This window comes from Astatotilapia calliptera, chromosome 4 (assembly GCF_964374335.1).
Source record: "Astatotilapia calliptera chromosome 4, fAstCal68.1, whole genome shotgun sequence".
Classification (NCBI taxonomy): Eukaryota; Metazoa; Chordata; class Actinopteri; order Cichliformes; family Cichlidae; genus Astatotilapia; species Astatotilapia calliptera.
In genome coordinates, this window is record NC_137425.1 from 24257523 (window position 1) to 24279349 (window position 21827).

General features: G+C 39.9%; 1 protein-coding gene across 1 annotated transcript in view; it reads left to right on the plus strand.

The window, feature by feature from the left end:
* The window catches only part of LOC113021120 (myocardin-related transcription factor A-like), a 38425-nt gene extending 19703 nt beyond the window's left edge, over positions 1-18722 (plus strand). The window contains exons 6-19 of the mRNA XM_026165578.2: positions 1403-1578; positions 4884-4976; positions 5288-5353; positions 5505-5683; positions 5830-6010; positions 8554-8755; positions 8854-8996; positions 10078-11013; positions 11281-11478; positions 12024-12137; positions 15024-15167; positions 15278-15361; positions 15507-15555; positions 16207-18722. Of these exons, the coding sequence (XP_026021363.2) occupies positions 1403-1578; positions 4884-4976; positions 5288-5353; positions 5505-5683; positions 5830-6010; positions 8554-8755; positions 8854-8996; positions 10078-11013; positions 11281-11478; positions 12024-12137; positions 15024-15167; positions 15278-15361; positions 15507-15555; positions 16207-16748 (3107 nt within the window). The 3' untranslated portion in view covers positions 16749-18722. The remainder of the gene's footprint in view (positions 1-1402; positions 1579-4883; positions 4977-5287; positions 5354-5504; positions 5684-5829; positions 6011-8553; positions 8756-8853; positions 8997-10077; positions 11014-11280; positions 11479-12023; positions 12138-15023; positions 15168-15277; positions 15362-15506; positions 15556-16206) is intronic.
* Positions 18723-21827: the final 3105 nt, after the last annotated feature.

The following is a 21827-nucleotide window of genomic DNA, read 5'->3' on the forward strand; positions in this document are numbered from 1 at the left end:
ATGAGGATCGTCTAAGTGGGATTTTTATATAGAACACTTTTTTTTTCTTTGTACTGTGGGAGCAAGGAATCAGTGGGTCCAGCTGCTTGATTGATGTGTAGAGGAAGAAGGTTGAGATTTAATAACAGACTGTGTCAGTGGAATATCCATCTCTGTCACTGCTACACAATAAACACAATTACATTACCGCCACTTTTGGTAGGAGCACCAGGAACTAGCTAGATGAGGTTGACATATGAGCATACAAAGCATGATGCACCCCCACACCCACACACAGCACAGCTGTAAGCGAGTCATTGCATTATTAAATCAGCCCCGTGTTGTCTTTTCATCATTACCTGCTGATGGTAAATTAATGGACAGCAGTGTGTTCTAAATAGCAGTGGGCTACTGCCCGTTAGCACCTCCTGTAATTTAATAACTCAGTTCTATTATTAAAAAAAATGGCTCTACAGCAGTCCTGGGGATCCTAGCGGGTACTTTTATTCCTTAAATCCCTGTGAAGACTCATAAGTCTGCATAATAATGAAATGATTATATGATATGGCGCATGGGAAAGCTGGCAGGCTTGGATTAAAGCTATGCTGTAAGATGTCTTAACCTTCCTGTGGCTGGCTAATAAGGAAACTTTGGGCATGTGGTTGACAATTTTCTTTGCAGTTTTTTACATTGCTGTATCTGATTTACTATTATATCACGCTCAGCTGCATTTATCTGTTGCATACGAAACATATTTTAAAGATATTTTAAAGAGAATATTATTAGTATAGCAGGCATAAACAGGGGAAGCCGTCACATAAACAGTTCAAATATTCATCGCATAAATTACACAGACGATCCTTCAGAATCCTCAGCACAACGTCATCCTTAGAGAGACGCCATCTGTTACATAAAAACTGTTATAAAAGCCTTGTTTGGCTGTGTGGGAAATGAACATAGATGAATGAAAAGCAAAATGCTTGACAAAAACCTGACTCATCACAAGTGCATCTAGGACTGGCTCTGGTGGACATGATATGACTACAGAAAAGTGTTTAAGTAGTTTAGACAGCTCTCTCGCTCTCTGTGTCAGTTGTTGACGAGACACTGGGGACGAGTGTCTTGTGTGCATTTTTGTAGGATATTGAACATTAACAAATGCAAGCCTTTGATGAGTCACCGATACTTGTGGAGGAGGCACCGGTGATAATTTGTCTGGATTGGAGGTGCCCACAAGGTGTTAGAGTCACAAGCAGAAGTCCAATGGCTCAGCTCCTGTTAATGCAAGTGATAGTGTTACACAGGCACACAGACTTGGGCAAGGACCTAGAATCACTGGGTAGTACATTTATTTTATGGTCTAATTTAACTAGATAATGTTTATTTCCTTCCCTCGTCTCCCCCACAATGCTTCTCCTCTCAGAGACGCAGTTTCAAAGAGCCTCAGGAGAGAACTCTTCATTTGATGAGGACACTAATGACAGTCTGTCTCCAGAGCAGTCCACATCTGTCAGTGAGGAGGGTTGTTCGTTGGGCCTGGGACCTCTGCCCACTCCAAAGGAAACACTGACAGGCCATGGCATCCCGTCTCCTACACAGGTAGGATCACCGCAGAGAGTGGGACTAAGATGCTGTGCAGAATGTATGCAAGACTGTAAATCCACAGCTTAAAAGCAATGTAGAGGCTGTGAATTAGTGCATTTGTCTGTGTATATGTGACGTGCATCAGATTTACCACTGGTGGTGGTGTAGCACAGTGTGGGTAGGGTTGCCAACCGTCCCTTAAAAAACGGAATCGTCCCGTATTTAGAAACAAAAGTACACGTCCCGTATTGAGCTAATAAGGGACGCACTTTGTCCCGTAATACAGTGAGAATCAAAAGTAGTCTATAAATGTTTATGGAATTAACACTTTGTTTGAAAACATAATTCCCAGCCCCTCTCCTGCTTTGTGACCAATGAGCTGACACCACACTTATGACAATTCGAGTATAACAATTCAGATTACCGCTCATCTCATTGGTCGAGGAAAGGTCGCTTACAGAGAAAATACCGGAAGACAACAGATGACCACAACAAGAAGCATGGCCAACAGGGAAACAAACGCCGACACTGCGGTGCAAGTCTCGGATGACAGTACACCTAAAGCTGGGCAGACACTGTGCAATTTTTTCAGTCGCGTTATTCAGCTCCTGCTCAAACTGCACAATTGACTCGCAGGGGTTAGAAGTTGGTAGGTCACGATGCAGGTCTCACACTATACGGCCCGATGCTCTGATGCGACCTGAGTGCGCACACTGTGCCTCCATAAAATGAAGGTTATAACAGAAAATCTGTCGCTCGCTCTCTCTGTCTTTCACTCACACAGACACACCACCACCATCAACTTTGCTAAATTGCTAATGAAAAACATTGATCAGGCAGCTGTGACTGAGCAGCAGTGTCGATCCAACTATTTTCACGGTTGTTGTGGTCGTGATCATTTTGTGAGGCCACATCGAAAAGGCTCGGATGAGCTTTCCAAAGTTCTCCAAGTTGTGCCTCCGTCGCTTGTGTCCAGATCACACGCTGCACAGCCGTGCTGCTCCGTCTTTTTCACCGACGTTTATGTGTTTGCGCGTGAGCAGTGTGAGCCCCTGTGGTGACACCCTCACGAGCGATTGATGATCGGGAGCTGGTCGTGAGGTGTTAATCACTTCTCATTACCCCACGTATACTACACGACGCACGATGAAGGCCAAAATCGGTCCGATCACTCAAAAATCGTCTCAAAATGGGCCTAAAACCGCACAGTGTGAGCCCAGCGTTAGAGCAGCAATGTTTGTTCCCCTCAGAGAAAGGGAAGAATGGGAAAAGGAAAACACCTGGCTGGAAAAAGTTAATATGGGCATGTGCAGTGAATATCAGCGCTATGTGGCCAGAAGTGTGATAATATAACTTATTTTGTGTAATAAACAACTGCAAGGATAGATGATTACAACAAATTGATGACTAATACATAAAAGTAATACATAGATGAATAATGATGATGAGTTATGATGCGTAATCATGGGAACAAGCGGGTTTACAAACAGGAGCAGCTGATTAGCATTAGAAAAGCTGAAATAATACCTCAGCTGAAGCCAATTGTACTAAATGCACTAAATGTGCACTGTTACAAGAATATTTTTCTTTCTATTGTTTTCTATTATTTTAAGTTAAGCAGGACAGAGTTCTTTTAAAGAAAGATTTACTTATATTCTCAAAAGTTAAGCATGACAGGCTTCTGTTTAAGAAAGAGACCTGTTTTACTGTGTTAATGTTGTCATTTTGAGCTAAAAATAAATGGCTAAATGATCATTTGTTTCACATGTGTTCATATCACAAAGAATACACATCTACTTAAATCAAATTCAAGTCAAATGGTTAAAAAAATAATTTCACACACAAAAAAAGAGCTAGAAAATTCACCACACTGGGAAGGGTGAAGACAACTGGGTCGCCCGGCCCTGGCCACGAGGTGTCCCTTATTTATTTTTCAGGGAGTTGGCAACCCTAAGTGTGGGAGAGTTTATAGTGGGTGCAGTTGTCACAGAGGGGATAACCAGGCTTTGGTGAGGGGAAAATAACAACATTTTGAGCACCCACTCACTCACACACTAGCAAGTTTAGCATTTCGCTACATCAACCATCTGATGCACGGAAAAGTACTGTTTTGTATCATTTAATTACTGAATAAAAAGCAGTGAAAACTACCTGGAGATTTATTTACTGAATAAATTAAAATCCAGTTCTTCCCTCATTGAAGTGCATCAACAACAGTACTTCCAAACCAAGCTAAGAGGCTATAGTCGTGTTACATACACTACTGGAACTTTAACATTATGCACTCCATACTGTACAGTAACGCCACTGTTTTGCACATGTCTCACTCTGTATATTTTATTTTATATATTTTATTTATTGTGTACTCTATTTAATTTGTAAAATATGTGTACACACACACACACACACACACACACACATAGAAAAATATTTAGTATAAACATCCAGAAATGCATATACTATTATATATACTGTACATATATTTATTAGTTTCAGATGTAGCCATTCTTGTATTTTGCTTGTTTACATTATTGTATTTTGCACAACTCTGTTGCTTGTGAAGCTCGCACACAAGAATTTCACTCACATGTGCTGTACCAATGTACCTGCACATGTGATGTGACAATAAAAGTGATTTGATTTTGATTTGATTTGATACTGCAGATTTTTGGTTTTGATCCCATACCAAGTAAATACATGACCAATGTTGCTAATGCCAGTACCGATACAGATACTTCCAACTTACAAAGGCAGCTTACGTAGGGGAGAGCGGTATGTAATGACTCACTGGATTGTAAATGTTCCTGCCTCTAAAGCACTTTGGATCTTCTGCTGTTTAAATGAGCTATAAATAATATACTTGTGACAGTCAACATATAGTTGTAGTGCATGTTTGAAGTTTATTTTTTCAGCTTCCAAAAAATAATGATTTAGCAAACACAGTTTAGTGGGTTAGAGCTTAGAGGACAGAAACAAAATATCCATCCAATACCAGTGTCGGTATCGAGAGTATTTATATTTGGATCGATCCACCAGCCTCTAAGTAACAGCAGTGGATGCAGCGACTCCAGACATCTATGAGATGAGTTTGATTGTCGTATGGACATTTGCCATGCATCTGGAGGGGGGACAAATTGAGCATTTGTGAACATTGTGCGTTTTGTATGTAAACCTTTTCTGCTATGTAATTTTACATTTACCACAATCTTCGATGTTCACTACTTTAAAAAAATGAAGACCTTTTCAAATGGGATGATTCTTTTTGATGCCTTGCAGTTTAGCCATGAATGATCAGCCAGTGTTTCCATCCAACCAATCAGGTCCCACCTACAGCTCCTTCTGGGTCACCCATTTCACTCAAGCTGACCAATGAGACAGGGGCGTCATCTCTCCTGAGGACAGGTGCCAACAAGGTAACATCTGTCAGTTCAGCTCTGTTAGTTGTTAGACACGCATACATTAGACTGGACCGCTTCAGTCCTGTCACAATGACGACTAAATTATGAGCTTTCGTAAATGATTATTTTAGCTGTTAGTGCTAATTGCTAAAATTATTATTGACAGCTGTTCAGAACTGCAGATGATGAAGTGAACTCTGGTGGTAACAGGAAATCTCGCATGTGTTGTGGGTTTCTCATTTTGCTTCCATGAGGGAAGCAAAAAATGTGGTTTAAAGTTTCATTTTACTCTCATTAAAATTACTCATCTTTTTTTTTTTTTTTAGCCACAACCCAAACCAAACTGTGACCGCTCTGGCCTGAGACACAAGAAAACCAAGGACAAACCAAAGGTAGAAACTTCTCCTTCTCTGAGGAAACTATTCTAATGCTGGCATTCCAAATACCCAGTGTAGCTACAGCTAAGAGAAGGCAAATATTTGTCTGAAATGCTGTACTGCAGTGCTGAAATAATGACTTGCTGTTAATGGGGGTGCTTTCCAGATAAAAAAGTTAAAATACCATCAGTACATCCCTCCTGATCAGAAGGGAGATAAAGAGCCTCCTCCTCATCTGGATTCATCCTATGCCAAGATCCTCCAGCAGCAGCAGCTCTTCTTGCAGCTCCAGATCCTCAGTCAGCAGCAGCAGCGCTACCACACCATCCTCCCTGCACCAACTAAGTAAGTCCAGATGCATGCTCTTCTGTGGAGTCTGAAGGATTGCACGTTCAAAGGCTGGAAGGAACATTGGACATAAACTTCTGTTTTCAGAACTCAAGAGCACCTGTTAAGATTTACTTTTGTGTCACTGTATTTTTGCCCAGCAGATCCCAGACAGCTCAGCAGCCATCTTCCTCCTCTAAGTCTATGCACACCACCTCCTCCCCACCTCGACCTGCTGGTGCACCTTTAAACTTCTCTAAACATTTCGTCCACACCTGTCTAAGTTCTGTCCCGCTAGGTGGAACCAAACCAGTGTCTCTGCCTCCAAACCTCGATGAAATGAAGGTAAATTGCACAGCGACATGCACATCCCAGAGAAACCTTTCCTACCTTATGTGTCGTTTTTATAATATGAGTAACATGCATGACTGCATACTAAGCATCCAGTAAAGAATTAAGAGTCTAAATAAATATCTGTCTGTGCTATGACCTGTCAGAACCAAGCTGGGTTTATAGCAGGAACGGACGATTTATCAATAAAGGATGGAGTTAAACGATGTATTAAAAGTGTGTAGTAATGGTAGGGCTAAGTGGGTGGCTGTGGCCAGGTGGGGGCCACAGCAGCAATATGTTCAGGGAATCCAGAGATTTCTCTTGAAAAATATAGTGGCAGGTAGGGGTGCAACGATACACAAAATTCACGGTTCGGTTTGGTTCGATACTTTGGTGTCACGGTTCGATATTTTTTCGATACAAAAAAATGTTCATGCCTTTTTAATTTGTCATTTATTAAAATTATAAATATATATTTTAACTCAAAAGTACAGTTTTTAAATTTAACCCTAACCCTTGTGCATGTTTTTTATTTTGACAGCGAATGCGCACCTGCGGACCACTTATGTGCAGCCCTGGTTATTTAGCTCGTCATATTGCAGCCACAGAAATTCTTTTGTCCATGAAACCATAAAGCTGCACTTTCTTTTTGCCTTATAGTCTGATTTGTCATAACTTCTCCGTTTTGTGGTAAGCTTTTCTTTGGCTGTCACTTCTTCACCCTGACCTGTCTTATTTGGCTCAGCAGAACTAAAATATATATCCTGCTGCTTTTACACACGCACTCACATAAGCTCAGCGATTCTCTGCGCGATCAACCTCTCACATGTTTAAGCTTGCTGCGGGAGATTTCACTTGTCATGTTTGCATAGTAAGCTAACAATTAATAAGACGATGTCAGAGGAATTGGTGCACAAATTATCATCACTCACAGATCAGTGCTGTCGCTCTCTATACACAGTTCGCGCGATTGCAAAGTGAAAGCAAAAAAACAAGCGCAAATTCAAACGCGATTGCAATATGTCACATATTGACAGTGGCTCACCGATGCCAATGACATAATTACCCAGCTACATTTCTGAAAGAATGCAAAAGCATTGACATATATTTTTCCTTCCTACAATAGCCCGACGGGCAGGGCAGAGATAGATTTTGGTAGCCCGACTGAAAAAATCGCTAGCCCCGGGACGTCGGGCTAGCGATATTGCGAGCCCTGTATCTGATTGAGGAATCACTCATCTTTGGAAAAGAGAGTTTATTACAGAGAAATGTCTCTTTCCAAAATAAAAGCTATACTATCCGCTTCTTCTGGGCTATATTCTCAGCAGCATATTAAACATATAAGGAGAATCATGTGCTAACAGCTGTCTAAATGACTCGGCTAAAGTTAGTAGCATGCTTGCTTGTTTTTTTTCTGCTTCCACTTGTCTTTGCACTAGGATGATGTCGGCGTAAATGTGCAGTCATATTCGTTGTGTTCCCACTAGTGCTTTCAGGTTAATCTCGTTGAAATGACCTTAACGCCACAACACGGCAAATCTCCGTTAACGAGCTACCGCCGATCGCTCCGTGCATGGGGCTAGACGGCCAACACGTTAACGAGCTAACTGGGCTAACACACTAGTTCCCACCCATGTAATTGAGCATTGCGTGGCACATCCAACATACTGTTTTACTTTAGTCCATGACTCGCTTACCTTCAGGGTCATACGTCACATGAAAACCAAAATAATTCCAAACGCCAGATCTGAATGAGGGTGGGGGAGGTCCATGTTGCAAGGAGAGCTTAACTTCTGTCTCGCTAGCTTGCCCTGCGCTCTTCCTTCTGATGATGCTGTCTGTGTTGAGCGCTCAGTGAATCTGCGTTCGACTACTCCGCCTAGGCTCGACAGTGCAGCCTAGGCGGAGTAGTCGAACGCAGATTCACTGAGCGCTCAACACAGACAGCATCGTCAGAAGGAAAGTTGATAAAATAAATTACAAATTTTGTATTGTTCGATACATATGCGTACCAAACCGAAAGCACTGTATCGAACGGTTCAATATCGATACGAATATCGTTGCACCCCTAGTGGCAGGGGGGCTGGAGGAGAGGCTAGAGCTGGAGGAGAGGCAGGGTGAAACAAGCAGGTTTGCAGATTAATTCAAAAGGCTGGAATGAGACTAACCGGCTGTAGTAGCTGATTCTACAATGGAGTTGTAGTGGAGTTGAAGTTGAAGGTGACTGGTCCATTCAAATGGTACAACTGAAACCACTCCTGAACTGAGACTAAGGTAAAGAGAAGAGGGAGGCTGGAGCAGCTGGCCTGACATTCGTACCCTTTAGATGGAGTAAATGGGAGATGTGATGTGATGCATGGAAAAAAAATCCTCAAGGTTTCTTTCATTCGATGGAGCCAACCAGCTCAGCGAAGTTAAACAATGAGACAGTGATGGATTACTTCTTCTTCTTGTTCCCGTTTTGATTTCCCTTTCAAATTTATCCTAATCTCTTTGCTTTCCCCGTCTCTCTTTCTTCTATCTCAATTCTGTTTTTAATGCTGTCTTTACATCAGGTTGCGGAACTGAAGTCCGAATTAAAGCTGCGTAACTTGCCCGTCTCAGGCACCAAAAACGACCTCATTGAGAGGCTGAGGACATATCAGGAATTAAGCCGAGGCAGTGACACTACCTCCTCTCCAACAGCAGGGTGTACCACAGGGCCAGGGGCTGAAGGAGCAGGAAAATCATCCAAGAGCGCTGCATTCATCATCACCAGTAACAATACACGCATAGAGGTTATCCTAGAAAGAGTATATAAACTTTCTGTTAACTGTCTAATACCAGTCTTTCTGGACATTTTTGTGTTGCTGAAGTGGGCAGCGGTGGGAGCCTAAATGCAGCAAAACCTCAACAGTTCATGACCTCCAATGGGAGCCTTGCCTCTTCAGCTGTCTCCTTCATTCCCTCCATGAGTCCAGAAGACACCAGTTTTAACAGTGACCTCTTAGGGGAGCTGGTAATACCTTTTTGTTGCTATAATAAACCTTAGAGGACTTCAGAAATTTACTGAAGAAAGCCATGCATTACACATATTTAAGTGTCACAGTGATAAATTCACTTCCTCTCAGAACTTCCTTGTTTGACAAGTTCAAGATCAAAACTAAAATACAAGTGTTGATAATGAGACACTTATATTGCTAATGAAGTTGACAAGCGGAAGATGATAGATTTTATTATATTAACAAAAACAATAATTATAAACATAGCAAAAATAAACATTATGGCTATGGTAAAAAAAAAAAAGTGAAACATTCCTCAGAGATTTTGGTCCACATTGACATGACAGCGTCACACAGTTTTTCTGGATGCACATCCATGATGTGAATCTCATGTTCCACCATAAAAAATGAATGAACATGAAGTACATTTGTATGACAAATTAAAGGAAAACCCAATTTACATGTCTTTGTGAGGTCTTAAACCAGCAGTCCCCAAAATTTTTTGTGCCACGGATCAGTTTATATTTGACAATATTTTCACAGACCGGCCTTTAAGGTGTCGCAGATAAATACAACAAAATAAAACCAGTACTGGTACCAAAAAAAAGATTTATTCATAACACACAGGAAAACACCCAGGGAAACAGAGTTAATGATAAAAACGCTAAAAAAATAATGATAAAAACTCTCAACTCTTGCAGCCTGGTACCAAACGACTCACGGAACGGTTCCGGTCTGTGGCCCGGGGGTTGGGGACCGCTATGTTAAACCATGACATGTCACCAAAATTAGTTCAATTCTGTAAAAATTCTACAGCACATGATTCCTCTTATTTCTGTACTCATCAACTATTCAGCTGCCCCTCTGACACTATCAGCCTGGAAGAGCCCCCATGCATTAGCCAGAAATGTTTAATGACAGAATAAAGGTGATCGCTCAGATCCCACACTGTAACAGAGGCACTGGACCATAAGTATTCAAGTTTTTCCTTTAATTTTTCAGCTCCTTGTATATTGTAAGGTGAACCATTATATAATTAAAACTGCAGACACACAGTTTGCTTTACACTTATAGATGACCTATTTCTTCTCTCAATAGATGAGTTCACCTCTCAACCAATTGAGCCTCCAGCCATCTTCAGTTGCTCAGCTCTCCACAAACGTTAAAGAGGAGCCTCGATGCTCGACTCCCGCTCCTTGTCAATACTCTTTAAAGTCTGCCTCTCTTCAAAGACGCTCCTCAGTATCTTCAGGTGTCCCAGCCACTACGAGCACAGTTCCTGTACTGAGTGTTGATAAAGACAGATTGCTGCAGGAGAAAGATAAGCAGATAGAGGTGCTGACCAGGATGTTGTGGCAGAAACAGAGATTGGTGGAGGTGCTAAAAATGCAGCTGGAAAATGGAGACAGAGGAAAGGCTCCAGAGCCAATCAGTCCTCTCGGGGTAAAAGAAGAACCTCTCGATGAGCCCGATGTTGCCTTCTCAATGGACTTTGATCAATTTCCCTCGCAAAAATCACCTATTTCACAAGAGATGGATATTACCAAGGTAATTGTGAAACAGGAAGTAATTGAGGAAGAAGAAGTTAAACCTGAGAAAAATTTCCAGTCCCCAATCACTCATGGATTGCCACAGTCCTCAACCCAAACACAGGAGGAGCAGCTGGCTCAACAACACACCATACAGAAAGTCCTGCTACAGCAGCAGCAGCACATCATCCAGAATCAGACGCTGGAGAATCAGCACGACCTGCAGAAACTTTGTCAGCAGAGAAAGAAAAAATCTCAAAACCAGCAAAAGCAGCTCCTGCTGCAGTCACAACAGCAGCATCAACAGTCAAAACACGTGCAACAGATGCAGCTGAAGCAACAGCTTCTGCTGAAGCAACAAAAGTCGCACATGTTGCCACAGCAAATGAAGACTAAACAACAGACTAAACAACTACAGCAAATCCAGATTCAGACCAAAATACAGCTGAAGCAGCAACAGGTGCCCAAACAGCAGGTGAAGCAGCAGCAGCAGCAGCCATCTAAGGTTAGGACTGTCTTTTATCTATAGTGTGTGGGGTTGGAGTTTTATTTAACTGCATTGCTTGTAAAGTTCTGCTCTTAAGAAGGATCCTGAACAATCAGCTCTGGTAAGAATTTAGAATAAAGAGAATAATTATAACAATCATATCTAGCAAGCACTGAGTATGATGAATCAAAACGGAAGTTAATTTGTTGCCATGCTGGTATGCAGTGAAGTGTAGACTAGACTGTGTAGGTTCTTCCCATAAAAGTTCTCTTTTCTGTTGAACAGGTGCCTCAAGCATACCTGAAACAGCAGTCAGGCTCAAGTGCCTCTTTCTCACTGGACCACCTTAAGATTGACTCCACCCCAACCCTGGTCACTGACACCAACGGTAACCATTTTCTGATCGCGCTGACCAATCACCTTACTGGAAACAAAATAAAGGACCCTGCTGAGGGAAAGGCAACCAATCACATTACACTGCAGGTACGTAAACTCAGTGTGCATGCAATCTTGCTGCTTTTTGAGCTACAGAATTACAATTATAGTTAAATGTAAAGAATATCAAACAGTACTGCAATTCTCAACATAATGTTTAAGAAGATTCATTTTAAGTTTTACAATGATAGCATTAGTGTTAAAATGTTGAAAGACTGACTCACAAAAGCTTTGTCAGTCATATTTACATAGATTAATTTATTATATAAATATATAGTGCGATATAGTCTATACAGCATTAATGTTGGCCACACAGGCACTGATCTCTGCATTTCCTGCAAAAAAGTATCAAGCTCAACTCAGCAACTCAGGGCAAAGCTGTATTCAGATCCTACAGGTGGATGTTGCTTAAGGCTGGCCTTTTTGTAGAAGCATCAGGAAGCCGAGTAGCTTTTAGGTTGGTGGTGTACACAGGCAGACCAAAAACGGATAAGCAGATCATTGTTAATTGAGCTGGACTGCATGAAATTTGTTTCATTGCTTTGCTGTCCGTTCACTTCTTACATTGATAACTACCTCATTTGTTCCTATAGCGACTCCAGTCTACTCCAGCCAAACGTCCAGGCCACAACCCTGTTAAGCTGACCAGAGCTGATAGTAAAGCTCAGCAAAGCATGCAAGTGAAGCTTGTGAAAAAGCACACTAAGGTGAGGATTAAAACAAGACATTTCTGATATGACTTTGTTGCCCAAGCTTAGGTAGTGTATACAATGGGAGAAATTATTCTTTGATTCCCTGCTGAATTCATAAGTTTGCTCGTGTACAAAGAAATGGAAGGCTTCAAAATTTTATGGTAGTTTAATTTTAACAGAGAGACAGAATATCAACCAAAACTCTAGAAAAAACACATTACATAAAATTTTGAACTGAATTGCATCTCATTGAGTAAAATAATTATTTGATCCCCTACAAATCAGCCAGAATTCTGGCTTCCACAGATGTGCTATGTGCCCACGTGGAACAAAGATCGATCAATCGGTCAATCGATCGGTCAATCAATCAAAGATCTCAACTCGTTGTGTGCATAAAACACACCTGTACACAGCATCACTTTCTTCCATTCTAACCTTTTACAATTTTATTTATATAGAGCCAAATCACAACAACAGTTTCCACTTTATATTCCAAGCTAAAGGCCCAAAAATACTACAGAAAAAAACAGAGGAAACTATGAACAATAATGAGAAGACAAAACTCCCTTTTAACAGGACAAAACCTCCAGCAGAACCAGGTTCAGGGAGGGGCAGGCATCTGCCACAATTGGTTGGGGTGAAGGGATGAAGACAGGACAAAGACACACTGTGGAAAAGAGCCAGAAATTAATAGTAACTAATAATTACATGCAGAGAGGTGTATAAACACATAGTGAGTCAAAAAGGTGACAGAAGAAGAAGCACTCAGGTCATGATGGGAACCCCCCAGCAACCTAAACCTACTGGAGCATGACTAAGGGAGAATTCAGGGTCACCTGATCCAGCCCTAACTATATGTTTTATCAAAACAGAAAGTGTTAGGCCTAATCTTTAAAAGTAGTGAGGCTATCTGTCTCTCTCCACCTCTCCACCACCATAGGCCAAGAGTTGTCAAACAATGTCAATCTGCACAAGGCTGGAATCGATTACAAGACTTGATGAGAAGGTAAGGATCTGTTGAGGCGCCATGGAAGAAATCTAAAACGACCATCAATCCCTCTTGGCCTGCCACTCCATGGAAGATCTTACCTCATGGGGTGTAATAGATTGAAATCTTGCAGCACCCAAAAGGATCCCCTGCTCAAGAAGCCACATGTACAGGCCCATCTTAAATTTGAAGGCTTGGGAGGAAGTGCTGTGGTCAAAAGAAACCAAAATCAAACTATTTGGCATCAATTTAACTCACCATATTTGGAGTAAGAGAAATGCTGATTATGAACACCAATGCTACAGTCAAGCATGGAGGTGGAAACATTCTGCACTGGAGCTGTTTTTCTGCTGAGGGTACATGATGACTTCAATGAGGGGCCAATGGACAGGGCCATGTACAGTAAAATCTTGGATGACAATCTCCTTCCGTCAGCCAGAACACTGAAGGTGGATCATGAATGGGTCTTCAAGCATGACAGTGACACAAAACACCGCCAAGGCAACAAAAGAGTGACCAAAGACGCACATTAATGTCATGGAGTACCCTAGGCAGTCTTCCGACTTCAGTCTTATAGAAGATTCAATTCAATTCAATTTTATTTATATAGCGCCAAATCACAACAAAAGTCGCCTCGAGGCGCTTCATAGATCTGTGGAGAGAGCTGAAGCTCTGAGTTGCCAAGAGCCATCGAAGAAACCAAAAGGAGTTTAAGATTTCTTTAAAGATGGGGGGTCACCTGTCATGTGTGCAAACCTGGTGACCTTCTACAAGAAATGCCTTACTACTGAGCTAACCAACAACAGTTTCTCTACTTTGGGATCAAGTACTTATTTCGGTCATTAACATAAAAATCATTGTACATTTCTGGATTTTTGGTTTATATTCTGTCTCTCTCCATTAACACAAAACTACCATAACAATTAGCTGATCCCCTGTTGAAGATTCTCTATTTTTTTTACCCCATTGTAACTGTATTGAAAAACTTAAAGTGTTACATTTCACTACAGTAGATCAGTATGGTCAATATGCCACTTTGAGTGGGTTTTAGCTCAGAGCATATTTCTTTTGTAGCAAAATTTTGTAATAAAAATTGCTGACTCTGAGGTATATAGATTATCTGTCATATCAAGGATCTGAAAAGGCACATCGTCTTCAAGGCTTTAAGCAATTGTATTTTTAAATATCATTTATCTCTATTAGACTACAGTGAGAGGAGAAAAACCAAAATCCTTGGGATCTTTTTATTTGCTATCCATGAAGTTTCCGTATAAAAGATCTCAAGTAATTTTCTTAAATATTTGTACCATTTCTTTTTATATTTGATGAGTTATACAGTTTAATCTCAATGAAAACCACACACCCCCTGAGCCATCTCCAGTGCTGAAACAAGTCTGTTAATGCGCCACAAAGAGATAGAGAAACATGAGAGTGTGAGGGAACTGCTCTAGTGAGTGCAATCGCATCGAAAATTAATGATGTATGCTGTTTGAGACAATGACAGCGGTCCTTGATAAGTCTCTGACACTAGCCCGATGCTGATTATTATTGCTTTGCTAATTACTCCTACGACATCCTCCATTACGATGATTTACGGTGTTAATGGAGGAAGAACAAAGACTCTATTGCATTTTGGCTAATTGAGATGCACAGTATATCCTGCCGAGTGCAGGTGTGCTGGAGCGCGTGGTCACTGGGCCAAAGCCTGCCTCAAACACCTCAGGATTTAGTGGAACACTGTATCCTGATTAGCAATTTTTCCGTGTCTCGTTTTGCCTTCTGTGACACTTGATTTAGAACTTGTCTACAACTTATGAATAAATTTACTGGTAACTACATCAGTACTGCTGACTTTTATTACTTTTACGGTGCTTACAGTCCTTTCCAATTTTGTTCTTTAATTGAAAACACAGAATGGAGTACTTCAAGTGTCTGTAGAGAAACCACACCAGGGCACAGCTCAGTGTTTGTCAGCACCTCCCAGTCTACAGCCATTCTTCAGGGACCAAGAGCCTGCTCCCTCAGGAAAAAACACCCCTTCATCTCCTTCTCAGGGTGTAAGTAATCCAGCATTGATGTGAATAATTTGTCATGGTGGGCCTGGAACAGGACTTGGAACTTTTTAGTTCTTCATTCATTTTCGCTCACTTCATCTTATCTCTACCAGGAGGTGTGCCCAAATCTGGAGGACTTGTTTAGTCCTGTATCTCCGGCTTCTGTTCAGACAGCAGCCTCATCTCCCGATGACAAAGTATGATGATTAAAAAAGACATTTCAGTCGCAAAATTTACCCTTTTTTTAAACTATGTTTTTGATCATGGGCTTTCACATGAGGCATTTGTATCATATAGTAACACTATATGTAGTTTAAAACATTACATGTTGTTTCTCATCAGGACACAGATCATGAAGATGACTTCATTGACATCATCTTGCAGAGAGGAGGTAAGATCTCAAGATAGATAGATAGATAGATAGATAGATAGATAGATAGATAGATAGATAGATAGATAGATAGATAGATAGATAGATAGATAGATAGATAGATAGATAGATAGATAGATAGATAGATAGATCATGTTCGAGTTTTTTGCCCTCAACAACATGTTCATCACCATTTTCAACTCAATCTGGAGAAGCAGGGGCACTGAAAAAGCTCAAGAAGTTGTTGTTTTTTTCCCCTATTGGCTTTTTGTCATCACATTTTCATCACATCTCATTTAAAAGTTCAGCAATTCCATTATGGAATCATGGATTGGTAGTTATCAGCAAATAGCATATATCAGCCAGTAATATTGGCCCGCTGATTGGTCAAGCTCTAAGCTATATTTAGTTACTCTGTAGGTTTCTGACTTAATCAGTGTTTTGATTTGTTGTCACTAATACCTGCTGGGTTCTGTGTGGGGGTCGTGCTGTTGGTTTCACTGCCTTAAGCCTTCCCTGGAGATATGCTCCAGAACAGAGCGAGCCACTAAATATAAATTACTGCAGATGGAAATAGAGAGAGATGTAAATAATCTTCTTTTGCCCCTAATACTTGGTTTAGAGTTCTTTCTATTTTTGTTGTTTTAATGTTATCTTTGTCTTTCCTTTCAGAAACTTCCTGTAAGCCTCCACCAGACCTCTCTCTGAACCGCCTTAATCAAGACTCCTCTGCTTGTTCACTTCCTCCCTCACCACTCCAGATGTTGCTGCCCCCGTCTCCCCCCATTCCGCCTTGCTGTGGCACTCCACACCCTGACCCCTCTTTGCAGCCTGAGCTTCAAACTGTGGCCGACACCACAGGACAGAAACAACACCTTAGTCATGCTGAAAGTGGGCGCCTTGAGGACTTCCTCGAAAGCACCACTGGAAGGCCTCTTCTCGGGGTGGAGCCCGGAGGTCTACTTAGCTTGATTGATGACCTTCACAACCAAATGCTGTGCACTTCCAGCATTCTGAACCACCCCCTTTCTCCCATGGATACCTCAGACACGGCGTCATGGGAACAAGGGTTGGACAGTATGGACTGGTTGAATCTTACCACAGAAAGAGATAGAGAAGAGGAAAGTCCATCACTCCAAACTCCCCCTAGTGTCTTTTCCACAGACTTCCTGGATAGTTCTGACCTGCACATACATTCGGAATTCTCCCTATAGCCTAGAGCTACTGGAAAACTGATATCCTATGTAGATGGGTGCAGTTACTCATTATCCAGTCACTTACACATAAAAACATGCAACTGATTGCTGAGGTTTCAGTATTTGATTAGGGCACTTAGTCTCTATGTTCTCATACATTTGGATATTGGATCTTCAAGAGCTTTGACCTTTGTTTATTTGTTTATATTTTGCTGCACTGATTTTGATGCTCTTATTAGGCAGGTCCTATATCTGTTAGTGCATCTTTAGCAAAGGTCTTGTTGACACTTTTGTGCTTTTAACTCCAACATAATCCCCAAAAATATAAATTACTCTTGTCTTACCATAGACACAGTGTTCAAGTAAAGAGGTATGAAAACTTACTTGATATTTGTCTAATGACAATGCAATCTCCTTGCTTGTAATTTAAATAGTAATCAATAACCAAAGTTAAAGGAGAAACTTTTAAGATCGATACCAATATTGGGTGAATTTTAAAATGAGATATTCTGATATATCGGCTGATATTTTTTCTCCTTTCAGGCACAGAAAACACAAACAGATTTCCTCGATAGTTGCTATGTGTAGTTATTTATTTACTTGTTTGTACACTGCCCAACTCTGCTTGGACTAGTGGGACACCGATGCAACACTGATGTTGCAAACACATTTACTGCCAAAAGGGAAGTTGCAAGCGCCCTTTGTTGGGCAAACTATGCAAATTCAAACCCACATAACATGGTTGAAGGGTGTTTCTCCCTTCTCTTCTTTACTTTAAAATTTTCAGTCATCAGCCAATAAATGCAGATACCGATAGATCATCAAATATCTAATGCTGGCTAATAATAGTGGGATTTACAATGACTGTAGCTCCATGTTATGGAAATAACTTTGGATATTTTGCAGGCTACAGCCATAAAAGTGTTACTACTGTATTTAGTGATAGTCAAACTTACACACATTATGTATGTGCTACTGCTCTGGAACTGAACTCTGGATTTTTCAAGGATTCATTCCCATGAAAAATCAAACTGTTGATATTTCACAAGCATTTTCATGCTAATATGTTATAAGTGTTGTGGTACAGGATACATCTATCTCCAGAATTAAGTACAAAAATCATCCAAGCACAACATCAAAACTTAGGTACACACTTAGCTTATGCAAAATGTTTGGAACAATCATGAATTATTACATCAAAATTAACAGTGTTACAATAAAGGGAGTTTAAAGGCTGTATTTGGCTTAAGTCCCACAGTATAGTGGGGAAAACAGAAACAATGACAGTGTTGGTATTAAATGTTGGTTTTAAAAACCCAGACTGCACAGCACTGTTTGCGTTTGAATTTATAAAACTATGCAAAAAAAAAAAAGAAAATAGAAAATTGATTGTGACAGGAGAGTTATGGAATGAAACTACTGAAAATTGTTGATTGTTTCATTCACAGCCCAGCTTCTCCTAAAGAAATATTATATACATTATATAGAAGATTAACTGTATGCCAAAGACAAATCCCTGGTTTTGAATGTATGGAACGTGAAAACTGATATGTGAGCTGCTGGTTCTTGAAAATAATGAGGAAATAAACAATATAATAACAATGCCGCAATTTATTTGGCACTTTTTCAATAGAAAATGTTGAACTGATCAGTGTTTTTGACAATATAAAGTGTGATGCCCAGTGTTTTACTGTTTTGTTTGGGTTTATTTTAGCGTTCCAAAATGATATAAATGTAAATACATGAAACATTATTTTAAAAAAAACTCTGATCATTTTATATTTCTGTTTAATGTGTGAATCTGTTGGTATGATATGCTCACAGTGCTTCCTGTTTATATACTGTTTGGTATTTATGGTATATTAGTGATCCCCAAAAGGATTGGACATTGCCTGTATTCAGCCGTCTTTATGTTTGCTCTTGTTATAAATGATCAATGCACACGTGATGATGAAAAAGAATAAGATATGATATAAAAGGAGAAACTCTTGATGTCTGATTCACTTATTTTGAATTCAGTTATTCTTAAAGGATTTTTGCAGTTATTTTGTTTTTTACTTGTTTAGTTGTCCTGTACTGTATCAGAGCTTTTAGTGCTGTCATTTCACATTTCAGACACTGAACACTTACCATTTTAAGGCACATTTGTTTCTAATTTTCTTCTTTTCTTCTTGTGTAATTCAGGTTTCTTGGTGCTGTTTGATCAGAAATTAATTTGTCTTGAGAATAACAACAACAACAAAACATTTGAAGGCAATGTAGACAACTATGATGATATCCATGAACACATATGCTGAATTTACCATGCACATGCAATATACATGTCATTACATTTTTCAGTGCGTTACTATTTATATTGTACTAAATGTGTAATGTTCTGGCTCCTATGAAAGAGCTGCTACTGCATTTTGAATTTGTTTTACGCAATACTAATATTTTATAAGTGTTGTGGAAACTGTCATAAGACCATGTTTCCCCTGTGGGAAAAAATATTTTAGGCATTCTGTTGTAGGTGGAAGAAATATTTATTGCATTTTAGTGCCAAAGAAAGGACAGTCCCAAAGGCTACTCTTTTCTATTTTAACTATTCATATGTTGCTCTTTGTTTACTATTCTTTTCAGATGAAGAACTCTCTTCGTCTGTGCTTCGTTTCAGCTTGTCTAATCTTCAGGTTTCTACTATGGAAGAAGAGTAGAAAGTGGGCAGTGGTCCTAAGGTCACACATACAGTCAGGTGATGGTGATGCAAAGACCCTTTAGACCAGCGGTCCCCAACCTTTTTTGCACCACGGACCGGTTTATGTCTGACAATATTTTCATGGACCGGCCTTTAAGGTGTCGCAGATAAATACAACAAAATAAAATCAGTACCAGTACAAAAAAGGAAGATTTATTCATAACACATGGAAAAAGACCTGGGGAAACCGAGTTAATGGGAAAAACGGTAAAAAGAAATAATGATAAAAACCGATAGAAACCCTGAAAACCATAAATTTCACACCCACACTGACACAAATCCCTATCCTAAAGAGGACACCAACAAAAACCCTCTTTCTTTGGTGTTTGAATGCAAAAGCTACAACACAAAGAAAAGTTGAAAACCTGCCCGAAGACATTCAAAACTATCACCACTGCACTCTTTTTGTGTACAGTGCTGTGTGACTGTCTATGTCTTATTAAATAAGCTTACTTATTATCAGTGTTGGGCAAGTTACTTTGCAAAAGTAATTAATTATAGTTACTAGTTACTTCTTCAAAAAAGTAACTGAGTTAGTAACTGAGTTTCAAGATTCTAAAAGTAATTAATTAATTGAAAAGTAACTATTGCATTACTTTAAAAAAAATGTTTAACCCTCTGTCCAGGGTATAATTGGCCATTTTTAACTACTTTTAATTTTCCCTCCACATTTCACCTTTGAAAACTATTTACTTTGCCTTGTTTGGTATCATCCTTTTCAGCACAACCTCACGTGTCTGAATTTACAGTTATGTTTTCATTTTGACATACTGTATTAACACAATTGATAAAAGCAGACAAAAAACATAAAATCCGAGTAGAAAGTTATATTTTTTACTGTAACAACCACAAACATGTTTATTGAATCATATTTCATAATTTTAAATGCAAATATAAATTGTCAATTTTAAAATCCTCTGCACAAGTTTTGCAAACAAAGTTATTTGCAGCCATTTACCTTTTACCCTTTTTTTTTATAACCATTTCAAACTATTTACAGAACCATCAGCTGTTCTGCATTCAATAAGATGCCTCACAAATTATTTGTGCCACTCCAAAAAAACTATTTCTGTCCACTATAAAGGAGAACATCACAGCCTGATACCTGCAGGTCTGACAGCAGCAGGTGTATCACTCCTGTTTCTACCTGGAGACAGCAGTCGCCTCATTGTTCTGACACACAACACAATACTATCCACAACACTACACACTAACTACACAAGACAACACATTAACTACACGCTCCAAACACGCTAAACGTCACAAATCTCTCACATCCCAAAACTCCCTCTCTCTCTTTTTCTGCTGTCTTTATCTCTCTCTCTCGCTCTCCTGAACCTTCCCCCTCTTCCTAAACAACCAAATGTCATGTTGCCATATCATTTTTGGATTGACATGGTACATTTTTCCACCAAAACGAACGGGCTGTTTTTTGCTTTGTTTTTTTATTTTTTGGCTCATAAGCAGAGAGTGCTTGCTGCGCAGTCCTTAGACAGTAAACGTAGTGAAACTATTCAGGAAAAACACGCTTATATATTATTTATCATGACTCTGGTTTTACGTGGTCTATTGACACAATTTATAAACTGGTGTATGTCACCTTGTTGCTTTGTCTTGAAGTGGTCATGTGATTGACTTACCACGACTACTTTATTCTTCCTCAGTCAAACAGCAGCACTCATGTGATTGTTTTGCCCCCTTAGCTCCAGGTGTTGTGTCAAAAAGTGATCGTCTACCAGAAAGTGATTGCCGTCCGCGGGAGCACGCGCAGCTGCTTAAAGCTGTAGCGTCCAGATTACTTACAGCTACTTCAGTGCAACTGATATAAAATGCGGTAAGCTGAACACAGCTTCGACCGTCTGTTTGTTGAAAAATAGTAACACGACCTCACCGCATTTTCTTGTTAGTAACGATGGGAATAGTAATTAGATTAGTCGTTAATGACAAAAGTAATGCCGTTAGCAACACCGTTACTCTTAACGCCGTTATTCCCATCAGTGCTTATAATTAACTACGTACGTACTTAAACATGTCAGTCATGGTACTGATACTGGCCATTGTGGACCTAGCATGAGTCTATTTTTATATAACTTTAACAATGTGGAAATAATTTGTTATATGTGGATCTTGAAATTCATAAAATAATCAAATAATCATATTTGTACCCACTAAAATACATATGCTATAATAATATTAATGTAAAAGTAGACATGTTACAGTACATTTAATAAACCTTGAACTGTTCTCTTGCAGATACGGACTGACTTCTTTAGATAACCATTACAGCACACTCACGCTCACTCAGCAGCAGAAGCTTTGATTCTATAAGCCAGAATAAAACAGTTTTTCAGTGAATTCAT